Source organism: Lactuca sativa, chromosome 2 (assembly GCF_002870075.4).
Source record: "Lactuca sativa cultivar Salinas chromosome 2, Lsat_Salinas_v11, whole genome shotgun sequence".
Lineage (NCBI taxonomy): Eukaryota > Viridiplantae > Streptophyta > Magnoliopsida > Asterales > Asteraceae > Lactuca > Lactuca sativa.
This window is the reverse complement of record NC_056624.2, coordinates 166,644,077-166,660,130: the sequence shown is the minus strand read 5'-3', so window position 1 is coordinate 166,660,130 and position 16,054 is coordinate 166,644,077. Positions and strand designations below refer to the sequence as shown.

The 16,054-nt window shown below is 33.9% G+C and overlaps 1 protein-coding gene and 1 pseudogene across 1 annotated transcript; one reads left to right on the top strand and one right to left on the bottom strand.

The window, feature by feature from the left end:
• Window positions 1–6,553: 6,553 nt before the first annotated feature.
• Window positions 6,554–11,056, top strand: LOC111913338 (uncharacterized). Its single transcript, XM_023909059.3, has 8 exons — window positions 6,554–6,877; window positions 8,091–9,776; window positions 9,846–10,007; window positions 10,083–10,134; window positions 10,216–10,364; window positions 10,440–10,526; window positions 10,619–10,747; window positions 10,834–11,056. The coding sequence occupies exons 1-8, from the start codon at window positions 6,806–6,808 to the stop codon at window positions 10,906–10,908; spliced, it is 2,412 nt and encodes an 803-aa protein (XP_023764827.1). The 5' UTR covers window positions 6,554–6,805; the 3' UTR covers window positions 10,909–11,056.
• A 1,160-nt stretch (window positions 11,057–12,216) lies between these two features.
• On the bottom strand, window positions 12,217–14,003 carry LOC111913339 (protein KTI12 homolog; annotated as a pseudogene).
• Window positions 14,004–16,054: the final 2,051 nt, after the last annotated feature.

The window sequence follows — 16,054 nt, the reverse complement described above, 5'->3', positions numbered from 1 at the left end:
GGTTCATGGGCTTCAAGCCCTTTGAATTTACATATATGGTCCGCAATGTATTAGGGTTCCAGCTTATGCGTCTCTTAGTTTTAAATTTTAATTTTTTAGTCCCTATGCGTTCTATGTGATTCTTTTGGAAAGATAAGGTCATAAGGAGCCGATTTTTCTTTAACAGCTAAATTTTATTCAAAGACCCACAAGCAATGGAGCTAGAAATGGAAAATTACAAAGAAATATAAACCATAATTTTGTATCCATAAGGACCACAAAAACTAACTTTGCGATTCCTATCGGATTTGTTGCTCTTCTTGATATCGTTACTATGAAACACCCTGCGATTTCTATATCGCCACAACATCCAAATAATAGTAATAACAATAACTTCAAGAGCCTTCCTCTTCCAACTTGACACAAGGGTAGTGTCGACCCACTTGGCAACGCGATTCCAAACATGAGCAACTATCGAACAACTCAAAATACGTGAGAAGTATCTTCCAAACCAACATCATAGGAAAGGACACATAACAGAAGGAACATCAACCCCTCTATCCATAAGATTTTTCCTCTATGGAACCCAAATCCGAACACATCGTAGACGTGGTGTAGAGTAAATCAACTTATGGAGCTTTATAAATAAGAGAAAGGATACTCTCTCTCTCTCTCTCTCTCTCTCTCTCTCTCTCTCTCTCTCTCTCTCTCTCTCTCTCTCTCTCTCTCTCTCTCTCTCTCTCTCTCTCTCTGATGGAGGATCCATGCGTGAACACCGTCCCAAGATGGTGGAGTGGTGTTGTCATGAGGTGGGACACATCATACACATTACCATATCGGATGGCCTAAAAATGACTTTGAGGAAAAACTCAATGATCCATCAAGTTCGGTGGAATATGGTTCATGATTGTAGATTCCCAAAATTATGGAATGAACAATGTAATCCTCACCATTTATCAAGTTTTTTTTATTCAATATTTAAAGAAAATTAGTGAAATCAATGCCATAAATGTAATGAAGGCAAGAACGTGTTTGAAGAAAGGATCTTAAACCTACTTGGCTTATGTGGTAGATACGATCAAAGATAAGAAAACAAAGGAAGATATTGATGTTGTGAAAGATTTTCCCAAAGTATTCCTCAACGATCTACCCGAAATTCTAGTAGAATGTCAATTGGAATTTCATATAGATATAGTATCAAGAACCGTACCAATTGCAAAGACACCATATCGTTTGACACCTACATAATTAAGTGAACTAATGACACTTTTTCAAGAGTTGTTAATCCAAGGTTTGTGAGACCAAACACCTCACCTTAGAGGAGGTCCGATCATTGTTTGTGAATAAGAAAGACATATCGATGAGAATGTGTAGTAATTATCGTGACCTCAACAAAGTGACCATAAAGAATCGATATCCTTTAACCATGATTGATTATCTCTTTGATCGATTGCAAGGAGTGAGTTATTTCTTAAAGATACGATCCGGTTATTACCAATTGAAAGTAATATATGAGAATGTGGAGAAAACAAAGTTTCGAACTAGATATCGACATTTTGAATTTTCAGTGATGCATTTTGGCCTAACCAGCGAGCCCACAACTTCTATGGACTTTATGAATAGGGTTTGTAAACCACATATTGATGAAGTTTGTGATAGTTTTCATTGATAATATTTTTATTTACTGAAGACAACAAAAGAGCATAAGGAACATTTAACACATTGTGCTCAAATGATTGGAAGAAAATTTGTATGCAAACTTCTCAAAGTATGAGTTTTGGCTCGAAGAAATACAATTTCTTGGTCACGTGGTGAACAAATATGGAATAAAAATGGATCCAACAAAGATTGAAACTATTATGAAGCAGAAATCCCCAAAGAGTTTACCAAAGATTAAAAAAAAATCTTGGATTGACGGGTTACTACCAACAGTTCATTAAGAACTTGTCAAAGATTGCAAACCTCTTAATGGAATATATTTGGACCGATATTCATAAAAAAGAAACATTTGAAGAACTTAAAAAAGAAGTTGTGTGGGATGCGCACACATATATTCTTAGTTCTTTTTTTAAAATAAACATAAATTTCTAATATATTAGTTTACACTTTACACATTAGGCATGTTTAAAAAAAATGCTTAGTTTAAATTAAATCGTATATAACAATAATAGTTGTTGAATTTCTTTTTCTTAAATATATTCTTAAGAAAAAAGATTTATAACTATGTAGGATTAATTTTATCATTGTTTATGGGCGTTTGTTCATGTATCTTATTTTTTGAACCCTTAATATAACTTTATATTATTATATTAACTTAATATATTATTTGAAATGATATAAGCATGTTAAAAGTGTGGGAAAATTTCAAAAAAGTTATATATTTTGATTTTATAATCGATTTAATCTTTAATTAATGAAGTCCTAAAAACTAGATTTAATTTGGCCATTTTACCCAGTCAACAGGTCATCAAACTTTCAAAAATTACATTTTGACCCAAATTTTAAATTTTATTACAGATTTGGTCCATAATTTACAAGTTTGCCTCAGATTCAAGTTTTTGTACAAGTTATCTTAAAGTTTGTTTTTTTTATGTCTTTTTTTTTTCAAATTTTTGTTTCGGATATGTTTTTTTGCTGTAAAAAACCATATTTATACAACAAAAACATATTTTCCCGTAAAAAACCTTCTTTTTTTTCTATATAAAAATGATTTTTAAAAACATTTTTTATGCAAAATAATTATACAAAAACTTTTTTAAACATTCTTATATGAAAAATACCTATTTTTAAAAAAAAATTATTCTAAACATCTATTTATAAAAACGTTGTCATGTAAATTGCATGAAATACACTTATGAAAAACATGTTATTATACCCATATATAAAACACGTTTTTATAAACACATGTTTTTATACAAACATGTTTTCATAGTAAATGTATTTATATATATATATATATATATATATATATATATATATATATATATATATATATATATATATATATATATATATATATGTATGTATACAAACACGTTTTTATAAAAAAAAAAAAAAAAACGTTTTTATACAAACACACTTTTATATATAAAAAAAACATGTATACAAACACGTATTTATACAAACACATATTTTATAAAAATATATAGAAACACTTATTTCATAGTAAACATATTTGTATGCATTTATGTGTAAAAACGTGTTTGTACACAAACATGTATACAAGAGGTCATCTTGTATATTCCAATGATGAGGTACTTCTAATTTTGACCTTATGTTTGAATAATATGGCATCTTGGCCTTTGTGATTGAAAAGAATTGCAAAATGGCCCATAGTGGCAATACGGGGATTTTGCCCAGGTGTAGTACGCGGAGCGTACGTTGTGTACGCTAGGCGTACTAGGGCGCGCCCTAGTACGTTGGGCATACACCTCATATGCGAGACGTACATAAGAAATGTGCAAACCCTAATTTTTAGAGTTTGGTTCATATTTAAACCCCATTATAGTTTCATGTCTTATTTCTTCATCAACCTCCCTTTGTGAAAAACGACCCCAAGCAAACCTTAAGTGAGAAAACTACTTTTTGAGTCCATTGGAGTGTTTTGGAAGTGTTTTTGAAAAAGAAGAAGGTGGTGAGAAGAGCTTGGAGCTTGGAAGCATCTTGGATATGAGATTTCCTTTTTGTTAGCAACCTTTCAGAAGGTATAAAGTTTGCATCTTGATCACTCCATCTTGTAGATCTAGACGTTTCTTCCTTTAAGACACTTTTTGTCCCAAAAAATGGTGATTCTTGAGCATGACATGTTCTTGACCCAATAAGTCGTCCTTTTCAGGCCTTAGGATGGGTCTTAAGTTATAAAAATGTGGTCTTGATGGTTAGTTTTGCTCCATGCATGCTATAGAAGGTCTTAATGCATTAAGATGTTGAGTTTTTATGTTTTAAGCACTTAATGGGCATGGAAAGTCATAAAGTTGAAAACTTTATGACTCTTGATGATATTTTAGCCTTGGATCTGTGATTGGAAGCATTAAGTCGGAGAATTAAGTACTTCGAGTACATTACTAAATATTAAATGACATCATATGAAAGGCACTATTGATCAAAATAACCAACAACAAAACATACCCTAATACATACATATTATACTAGCAGATGGAGAAGTTAGACAAAAACAAACAACCTTCGACAACCCCCAAAACCCAAAAAACACTAAAATCGCCATTGTGCTACCTACTGACAAAACTACACCCACCAAAGTCCCCACCCAGGGCTTTCGACACAAACACGAACCCTGATCAAGACATCATTGCAACTCCAACAACATCCATCACGGTTACGATCTTTTTCAAGTATCGTATTTCCTCCCTAAACTCACAAAGTTGTTGTCGCATGTCATCTCTCATTTCCTTAATATGCACTTGGGGTTCCATGGCGTGAAGCTCGTAGTTAGTTGGTACGTCTAGGTCTGACACTCTGAAACCACCTTAGGAGAAACTTTGTTCTGAGGACATCTTCTTGATGTATAAGTGGGAAAAGATCGAAATTGGTTGTATTATGCGAAGGTTACGAATTAGGGTAATAAAGTGGGTGGGGATCACGAATTTTGGGCATCCCTTCAATTTATAAGGAGGACCATTGAGGATGTCTTGGCAATCTTGGGGACCAAGATTGCAACAGTACTAGTCCACCGTGGAGGCCCATGTCACCAAAATATGCTTTATACATTTTACAATCGATAAAATGATGTAATTAAACGGTTATATGAGAGTTTATTATTTTAATGTGCAAAAAATAAAAAATAAAATAGTTTAGTGACCTTTTAAAACAAACACGATAAGTTTGATGGACTAATATGACATTTGCCCATATATAATCAGTTTGGATTGCTTTTATTATTTTTTTTAATCGAAAAAGTGGGTCGCTTTGATTGTTTATTACTTTAGTGATGTTTTTCTTCACCTTTATATTTTCCCGGGTCTGTGGTTTTTTAAATATAATTTTTGTGGTTTGTTTAAAAAGAAAGATTTTAATCAATAGTTAGAATTTAATTTTAATTGTTTTTTTTAAAATGTTGTGTGATTATGGCGTGTTCGACAAAAATAACTGGTAGCGGGTATCGTTTTGTTAAACGATACGTGAAGTAGCATTTGAATTTGGAACGTTTTGTTTAAACTAAAAGCTAGAAGCTTGTAGTATCAAACAAGATTTTCTGTTCAAAACGGAGCATTTTGTCAAACACTAAAAACTAGAAGCTCTCAAATGCTCCGTGTTGAATACGTCTTATATTGAGCACTAGGAGTGAAACCTATGTATTACACGGGTTGATTTAAAAAAAGATTAAACATTAAAGTGTAAACAGAAAATATTTTTTAAGTATAACTTTAAAATAAAGAAGATACATATTTATTGCAATTTAATATCATATATATCATATTTAATACTTTACATATATAAGTATATGACTTTAATTTTAAAAATTGAAACAAATCAAAAATTGACAAGTGGATAATATTTATTTAAAAAATACCACAAAATGACAAGTGTCAGAATTAATGAGAGATTGACATGTGGCAAAAAAAAACATTTATTTATTAAAGAGGACTAGGTGTGAAACCCGTGTATTACACGGGTTAATTTAAAAAAAGATTAAACATTAAAGTGTAAATAGAAAATATTTTTTAATGTATAACTTTAAAATAAAGAAGATACATATTTATTGCAATTTAATATCATATATATCATATTTAATACTTTACATATATAAGTATGTGACTTTAATTTTAAAAATTGAAACAAACCAAAAATTGACAAGTGGATAATATTTATTTAAAAAATACCACAAAATGAAAAGTGTCAAAATTAATGAAAGATTGACACGTGGCAAAAAAAAAACCTTCATTTATTAAAGAGGATATGACACTTTCCATCAATGTTTTAAAACCCGGGTTTTTAGTTGACCCGGTGTGATGACCGGTTCACGGGTCAACCGGTTCAACCGGTTGAACAGCCGGGTCAACCCGGATTATGGTCTTTCTCTATTTCTATATACTTTTACTTTCATGCATAATGCATAAACATATAAAACTAATAATTTGATGTCGACAAAGTTTAAACATTGAAAAACATTGAAGAAACTGCAAACGGCTCGTTGTTTTGGCGTTCGCTACTTGTATCCAACTATCCAAACTCTATTGAAACGGGTCAACCCGGTTTAACCGGTTCAACATAAGCGGTTGAACCGCGGTTTAGGGGAAACCCGGCCGGTTCGATCCGGTTCGCATTTTTACAAAAAACCGGTTTCAATTGACCCGCCTTCTACCCCGGGTCACGGTCCAACCGGTTGAACCGGCCGGATCGACCCGGGTTTTAAAACATTGCTTTCCATAACCAAATGACTTACCAATTCAACATTTTAATCGATATATTATGTCAAATTAATTCAAAATGATTTTTTAAAAATTATTGGCGACCAAAAATCATATATTACTTAAAATGAACAAAAATAAATATAGTACCTTTCATGAAATGTATCCTTAAAAAATCTAAAAAACGCTACAAAATCCCAATCTTCAATAAAATATTACAAAAAGGCGAAGTAAAAACCTGCTGCTCCTCTCTTGTAAAAACACAGTGGTATGGTTCGAGAGTGACGTTACCCGCGCGATGAGCTTCAACATGATTTTCGCGTTCTCCTCCCTCTCGATGTTGCTACTCTGAGCTTCTCCGTCGAATTCCTCTACAAATTTTACTCATTTTCGGAGAAATTCTATATCTGTTACTCATTGAGCGAGAATTTAGGGCTTTTTTTTCGTCAGTGGAGAAGATGACAGCAACGGCTTCTGTTTCTTCTCCCTGGATTCCCGAAGATGACCTGTTGCTTAAGAATTCAATCGAGGTTCGATTACGTGTTTTTTTATCTGTTGTTGTCTTTGATTGCAGGCCATTGCCTTTATCCATGTTTCCAACTTCATTTTGGGGATTTTTGACATGCATGATTTGCAACCGTAGATTATGTTATTATTCGAGATTTTTAGGTCACCGTAAGTATGAACTGATGCCACTATAACCTGCTATGAAATTCACGAAGTCTTAATCTTATTTATTATCAGTGGAAGTAAATTGTGTAAGACAATTTTGTTTTGATTTACTGAAACTTGGGATAATTGATGGTTGGTTCATACGATTATAGATTAGTTGCCCTAATACACGACAATACCCCCGACCACGTGTGTGTGTGTGTGTGTTATACTTATGTTAAGTAGATGCACCTGTATTGGTGAAGGTACCTTGAGTGATTTTCAGAATAATTGCTGCATCCAATTATAAATTGCTGACCCTAATAATATTCATGCACACACATGTATGTATTTATCGTCATTTGCTTTCTAGTTATTTGACTATGTAATTAAAATGTTATCATTGATCTCAATAGCAGAATGAGAGAAGTCTAACTGTATGAAGTAGTCAATGACCATGAAATCATATTTTGTTGGCATATTCATAACTCAACTCAATTAGAATGTCGATATTCTCAAGTATCTTTCAAACTATTGATTTTGGAATTGACTGGCTTCATGTGTGATACAGTGTGACGAAGATACGAAAACTCAATTGATCTTTTTATAAATAATTTGGGGTGAAACCTTATGTGGTGAAATTATAATATCTTCAGAACTACAGAATCCCAAATATAGTTATGTTTTAACAACTTTCAATTTCTTTAGTACTTCTATGAGGAATGCTAATTACCATGTAGGTATTCTTCTTTGTCTAGCATGTGTATCATTTATTCCAGGGAGCTTCTTTTGGACACTTTCACATCATTCTACCTCATATTTTGGTCTCATTTGACATGGTGTATCTTCATTATGGCAATCGTTATGTCTTCCTAAATAGTATAAACAGAGAATATAGAGATTCATAACTATAGTGAATAAATATATTTGGTGCATGTATATTCTTTCTATTAGGTTATCGAGGTGGGAAAACGTTTCGATTTTCCTTATAGAGATTAAAGAATCTTTTGCATTCATATTTCTCGAGTTTAAGGAAGTAAAAATGCACATTAGATTTGGAAAATTAATTTTATCCTTGTTTACCTCTTATAGGGTGGAGCTTCACTAGAAGCACTTGCTAAAGGAGCAGTAAAATTTTCACGCAGATTTACCTTTCGTGAAATTCGAGATCGATGGTATTCTCTTCTCTATGATCCCGATGTTTCAGCTCAAGCTTCTGCTCGCATGGCTGAACTTGAACTCTCTGGTTCTAATCCAAACCCATCATCAAAATTCAAACTAGACAATTTAAAAGGAACTGAAAAAGTCCTTGAAAAGAGAAAAACCGGAAGCATCCGGAAACAATATCATTCGTGGCGGAAAAGAATAAAAAACGAATTTTTTAGCTCCCAAAATCTTGGCTTTTATGAAGAACGCAGCCTTCATAACTACAACCATCCAGAACATAAATTTCAAGATCATGTGACAACCAATCACGTGGCTCCAGGTGGCGATGCCATGTTGGATGATTGCCTCGCGAATAATCTAGGGTTTGAGGAAAAGGATTTTGAGATATTACGCCAGGCTTTCCCAGAATCAATAGGAAGCATTGCTACTACTGCTACAACTACAGTTATTGATAATCATAATCCTAATCCTTTTCATATGGAAAGATGCCATAAGTCTGTTGAAAATGATTTTATTAATGGGAGGGAAGAAGAAGAAGAAGGCGACTTGTTTAAATTTCCAGAAGATATTTCCCCTTCAAGAAATGAATTAATCGGTTCTTTTGATCCAATAAAAAACGCCACCTGTGCATCTGAAACTCCTCCCAATCTCAAAACTGATAAACCAGAGTCTGGATTTGGAGGGAAACACCATTTCAGCTCCCCTGTTTCAGATGGAAGTGCTTCATTTCCTTTATCATTTTCATCTCCATCAACTAGACTACCTTTATGGAAGACGTTAGAAGACGTTTCTGCCCCTGATATGCCAGTTGATGACAACAATGCAGAAAGTCATCAAGTCACAGAAGAAACATTACCTCCACTCCCTGATGATTCTGATCACATCAGGGAGAATAAAACTTCACCAGGGGTAGTAGTGTCCCTTTTGGGAAACAGACCTAATGGTTTTATAAATTCAAGTGGTGTTCATGAGGGTGAATACACAGATCTACCAGATTCTCTTCTCAACTTGTCAAATGAAGATGATATTCTTTTCATGGATGTAGATGTGAAGGATCATATGAAAGACACAATGGATGATGTTCCTAATCAAGAAGTTGATTTATGCAATGTTGATGTAATTCCTGGTGTTCAAGATGATGTGGCATCAACATCAACATCAGTATCACAGATAGAATCTGTTCAGCTTACAGAAGGGCAAATCATTTGCACTTTGAACAGGGAAGATCCAGACATACCATGTAATGATGATATCTTTTTACTGATTCACCCTTCTACTCCTTTTCCTCCTTGTATTGGACAAGTTGCTACAACAGATTCCATGTGTCCATTGTCTCCTTCATCTCATGAGAAAGATGAACAGGGGATAATCACAGTAAGAAAAGGGAAAGATCTTACTCCACCATGTTTCCCAAGGCCAAGTGCTTTGCCTGAATTTGGGTCTGTTTTCAAACGCGAGCCTTCTGAGGTTGAATATCGGGCCCCACTTCCTGTGAAGCCGAATAATCATCTTAGGATTCCTGGTCAAACTAGGTCAATGCAATTACACACACCTCTAGAAATCACCCGGAATGGAATGGTGGAGGAAGGTGGTGCTAAAGCTGAACTTCAGGTAACATCTACAAATGGTTTGTTTTGATCATTATTCTTATAACATTAATTATATATTTATTGTGAACAGGGTTTAGGAAGCCCAACATTGTACAATGAGATGCCATTGCCTTTAGAAGTTGGGAGTGTGAAAATGATTGATCCAGAATCAATGGATGATTCTAATGTATCGGATCAGAACAACTCTGATGATGATGCTGACATACCTTACTTCTCTGATGTTGAAGCTATGGTATAATTTTGATTTTTGGTTTTTATTTTTTTGTAGTTCTAGTCTTTAATAGTTGATGATGTATTATTGTTTCAGATACTGGAAATGGACTTGACTCATGCTCAGGAGTCATGCCTCGCAAGTGAAGGTACAGTTTCTTATTATGATTCTTGCAAATCTTGGATTTTATATAAATAATAATATAATGTTGGGTGTTTTGTTATAATAGTTGTGAGAAATGAATATGAGGGAAGTAAAAAGATGATCATTAGACTGGAACAGGCTGCACGTTCTTCATTCCAAAGAGCCCTGTCATCTCAGGGAGCTCTTGCTATTTTTTATGGGCGTCGTTTAAAACACTATATTAAGAAAGCCGAGGTACAATAATTTTATAATTCTTATATTTTTGATTAAACTGACTGAACAAAAATTGTGATTGTTTGTTTTTTTCAGGTGACAATTGGGAGATCAACAGATGACACTGAGGTTGATATTGATCTAAGAAAAGAAGGGCGTGCCAACAAGATATCTAGGCGCCAGGTAATAATCATTACATTTCTTTTATATGATTAAATTTCATGTTATATTATTAGCATTTAGTATGTAAATGTAAATTACTTGTTTGTGTTCAGGCTATTATAAAAATGGAAACAGATGGATCATTCAGTCTAAAAAATCTTGGGGCAAGTTCAATCTCATTAAATGGCAAAGAAGTCGCTCATGGACAGGTGGTTGCACTAAGTTCAACTTGTTTAATTGAGGTAATCATGTGGTGCCTTTCTTAATTCTGATATAAAAAAAAATTTATATAAAATTATTTTAATTTAATGTTGTTATAAATTGGCAGATAAGGGGGATGAGTTTTGTGTTTGAGACGAATGACAAGTATGTGAGACGATTCTTGGGCAAGCAACGAAAGTAAGAGTAGAAGAAGGTTTTGAAGAGAGAGACAAGAGTGTTACTATTAGTATTAGGGATCCCTTGTTATTATTATGTACTTGTGTGTGAAAATGTTCATCTTTGTATGAATGTATTATATTCCATAAAATATGCAAATATGCAATTGTGTAGATATGTGTCTGTAGTATGTATATCAGTAATCATGGTTGCTGCATTATTATTATTACTCAGTCACAAGGGATATACATAATCAACCAATTCTTGACATCCTATACCCATATTTTCTTGGTTATAAAATAACTTAACTTATGCAACAGATATGATTTCGCGAGTTTTTTTATCTTTGTTTCTTTTGCTTATATATGTAGTTAAAAAAATGTAGTATAAGGGTACAAAAGGAAATTGATCTAGGATTCTAGGGTTTAGATATGGGTGAAGAAGCATTGTTCGTATACCTTAATGGGAAAGATATGACATTTTCAGTTGTATTTAATATTCATTTCAGACTAATATAATGGCTCGATCTCTCAACGATGGTCCAATGTAATATGATTGTACGGACTTTCATATCAATCACCTAAAGTTCCATCATTTATAAATTGTGTAGTAACATATGTATGTAGTTACACTTTTACAAAATATTATCATATTTTTTTAATATTTAATTAAATAAATTAATCAGAATTTACTAAAATACACTTAGAATGGTGTTGAAAGTTGGTGTAGGATCAACAAGTAATTTGGCTGTTATGTACACTTTGCTTCCAAGGCATGCCCTTTGCTTTGTTCCCTTCCCGTTGGCTTTTTGCTTCTATAATATTAATCATGAACTGCCCCACTACTTCTCCTTTATTACCCTTTGTGCTTCAAGAATTCATACACACATTTTTCCGCACCTAAATTTCATGGTGTTTTTTTTTCTTCAATAAAAGTAATTATGAATCTTATATTTGGATTAGCGTAATTATTTCAATTGCATCTTCATAGTTCAACTGGGACCAAATCTTGCAAATCGTAGTAGACATTAGTCATATGTTATGGTTCACAAGTAATGACCAATTAATGTTCAACACACGTATTTCATTGCTAAATTCTGTAGTTAGTCTAATGGCAAAAAAATGTATTCTTTTGTCAAGGGTTTTTCTCTTTTTCCTCCTTAAGTCTTGTATAAAGAGTGGATATAGAGTGACATGTGACCGAATGTGTAATGTTATAAGACTTTTTTTCTAAAATGTCTTAATGAGACTAAATAATCATTTGACCTTTATTATTCATCAATTTAAAAAATATTCATCGTTTTTAATATGAGATGAGGTAGATGGAAAAAAAATAGATAAATCGACGATGTCTTAATACATTCAGCCATCTTTTTTTGCATAACCCATTAAGCCACTGGACAAAGTAAAAGAAAAAAAAAGCATCCATGTACACTTGTCCAACTTAAATATTAAACCCATAAAGCTCTTTAAGTTAAATACAACACCATGGCCTAATCCAATCCATGCCAAACACAATACAAAGTCAGCCTGTTATGTTATGTCATGTCCTGTGTTAACTAACCGAACCGTATAATAGCATGGGTTGGATTAGGACATGGGGTTGTTTTTGACTTAACATTCAAGAAGTCAATCACTCAGGGTTTTTGAGGAATATAACATACAAAACTTACGAAATTCCCAAAACACCAGTCTTTCATCCACATCCAAATTCTCTATTCAAGTAATCAATAAACATTCTCTTGGCACTATCAGCATCCGAAGGCGGTGGTGGCCCACTTAAACTCGACTGACCAGTCAACTTTATAAAAGTCTTCCTTAACCTTAACCGTCTCAACTCCGGCAACCCAACCGCCCGTGAAACATTAACAACCGGCAAGTCCGGTCCAACACCGACCCCACCCACCACCGGTGCACCCATGGCCAACGACTGAGCCGCCACAATTGCACCAATCACCTCCTGTGTAGCCCTATCCATTTCATATAAAGAATTCGTCTCTGAAAATCTCACACTTTGCGTCGCTATTGTGGGCTGCAAAATCTTTACATCTTTAGTCTTTGAGTTGACCCTTTTCGTTATATAATCCACAAGATCTAAAATCACTAGGGAATTTTTATTTATTTCGTCTTTAAATGGGTGTAATTCGAATAAAGGTGAGTCCCATCGGTTTCTACTATCGGGTGTTTCAAATCTTCTTACTAAATCTTCAAATATATGATCATCATATGAAGGTTCATTGTTCTTCCTTCGTTCGTGATTCCAGATTTTACATTGACTTTCTTCCACATCACAGAAAAGAACACAATGTCTGATTCCTGCTGCACGTGCTAAACACCATAGCTCATATCGGTAACCTTTTATGCTATTTAGGGAATCTACTATTATGATATTGTTTTTTGATAAAGATCGGTCTACTTAGGATCTAAGGACTCCTCTTAAGTTTTTTTCTGAGCTCATTTCCGCATAGGTTTGGTTGCGATTGAGATGGAAGGAAGTTTCGTCGATGATTTTGAGTGTTGGTTTGGATTCTGTGTTGTTTAGAGCTTCAGATAGGGAAAGGGCGGCTTTTGACTTTCCGCTGCATGGTTGACCACAAATTATAACTAATGCCATTCAAACGAGTTTTACTGTAGTTGCAGAGATGAACTTTTGTTTCTTGTGATGATCGCTTCAAAATCCTGTTTATGGCAACAACATATGTTATGTTAATAGCTTACAATTGAATTTAGATCCTTCAAGTAAATAAATTCAAAGCCGTATATAACTATTTACATCAAGTCGATACAGTATGTTCTTTTTTACAATTTGAATAGGGGAGCATATCGAATTCCTTATTGAAATCTAAACTCTTAAAACACAAAACATACTGAGACATGCGATTAAAGATGAATCGAAGAACCAGTTACCTCAAAGAGAACGTGTAGATTTCGTCCAATGGTGGCCGATGAGCTTACTGTGTGTAAGTGTGCGAGTCCACGAGATAGACGGAAAAGATGGCGTAAACAAACCCAAGTATGATTCCAAAACCTTTTACAAATGCTTTCTACTCGAATTCCAGTTTTCACCCTTCATCTTTACTATTTGCCTCTTAAGCCCCTAGCTCTGTTTTATTAGAAAATCTCGGGGATGCTGAAGACAACGTCTCATCCATCGTCGATTGTTACCAGAGAGTCAGAGACTGAGAGAGACGCGGCGGCGAGCCGGAAGCTTGCACCGACGACCTTGATCTGAAACGACTGATGCTCAACGAACGACGGAAGGAATGCCGGAACGAACGAAATCCGGACGGAGATGCACCGGTGAGTGCACTGAGATGCGCCGGTGAAGTCGTGAAGGAGGGAACTTTGAACGAGGGAGCGCGGAGGGGAGGTGTTGAACGGCGAGACGAGTGTTAGATCGTTGAAGTGTGAATACCTGATTTTTATTTTTGAAATATTTCCTAATGGACTAATGTTTCTATTGGGTTTTTAGCAGCCCAAAGTTTCTTTTATTAACCAGCCCATTTTTTTATTTATTATTTATTAGGTTTGCTGGTTGTTATATAAAATATGAGAAATTAAATATCCTTTGATTTTTTGTTTTTTTTTCCTATAAATCCTCATGCCCAATTAAATAATGACATATATCACATTTAATGCTCATTTAATGAAATTTTGGTATACTAATATGACACATGTCATCATTTAATTTGGTAGAAAGATTTGTAAGAACAAAAGTAGGAGGATATATAAGATCTCATAAAATATTTATAAAAATATAAAATTTATAAAATATTATATATAATCAAACAGGACATTTTCGAGTCATTTTCAATATGAAAATCTTAACCTTAACTCTACCCGTTTAATTTTCATGGTGTGTCGTGTCAACCCGTTTAATTAAATGTGTTTGTATCTTTTACCCAAACCCGTTTATTTCGTGTCGATTTCGGATCGTGTCAAATTTTTATCACATCTACTAACATGTGATACTAAAAGCTTTCACACAACCCAAAAATTTTCGTTCAAAGAAAGGAACATTCGTTTTGAGTTTTGACAAGTAAACTACAAATTTTGTGTCCTTGTTTTGGTTGTTATAATATTAATTTTCGTTCTTAGTATTAATTGAAATGTAATAATAGTTTTAATTTTTTATATTATTGTTGATGGTGAGTGGAAAACCTTCCATTGAATCTCAACCCTTAAAACTCTCTCATCTTTCAATCTCAGCCGTAATAACTCAACATTTACGATTAATCTAAGGTTACCATCCATTTTCAGCTCCACCGCACGCTTCCTTCTTCTTCTCCCCCACTTCCTGATTGAACTGCTTCTTCGTTAACTTTTCCCCTACGTTCTTTGCTCCTTCAACTCCTTTGGGAACTCTCTATTGCATATAACAAAGGTAGCTATTGAAAGAGAACGTCGTTTCTTTAGAACTCTTTCTTCATCGTCCTCTTTAGCGGAATTCCCACCTTCTTCCTCTTATTGTTTGCAATCAACTATTCGATTGTTGTTGATAAAATCTGTAACGAACCAAAAACCCAAGGTAAAAATTTCATTTTTAATATAATTAAAACACATTTGTAACTTTGTTCACACATTGAAAAGCAATTCAAATAAAACATTTATCAGAGTTCATTCCCAGAAATCACATATTGCGGAAAAGACGGGTGTATGCGTTGCGATCGTCCCGAGCTCCTTTATTTGAAAACTGGAGGTACGTGAAACCAAAACTAAAAATCATAAACACGAAGCTTAATGAGTTCCCTGAATACCTCATACCATTCATATCAACTGATCCATACATACCATACATAACCGTGACCATACATATCATTCATATAACATAATCAATAAAGGAGTGTAACACCCAAAATTTCATGCCAATTTAAAACCTTTTTCAAACATTTAAAAAACCATTCATCATTACAAAGTTTTTTTTTTTCAAAATATCTAATATCATAGTTTTTTTTTCAGAAACATAAACAAGTCATGAGGAGTTGTACGATCATGTCTTCCCCTTGCTGCGATCCCCAGATGTATCTGAAACAATAAACTGAAACTGTAAGCTCGAAAGCTTAGTGAGTTTCCCCAAAAATACCGATACATATACAATCCACAAATCCCTGTCAGCAATATCATAACATAACAAACTAAACAACATGCAATGGGTCCACAGCTTTATAGACT

Coding starts and splice junctions, on each gene's coding strand:
- LOC111913338 (XM_023909059.3), top strand. CDS start 6,806: ATGACAGCAACGGCTTCTGTTTCTTCTCCCTGGATTCCCGAAGATGAC. Junction 9,777..9,845: donor GTGCTAAAGCTGAACTTCAG/GTAACATCTACA, acceptor TATTGTGAACAG/GGTTTAGGAAGCCCAACATT. Junction 10,365..10,439: donor ACTATATTAAGAAAGCCGAG/GTACAATAATTT, acceptor TGTTTTTTTCAG/GTGACAATTGGGAGATCAAC.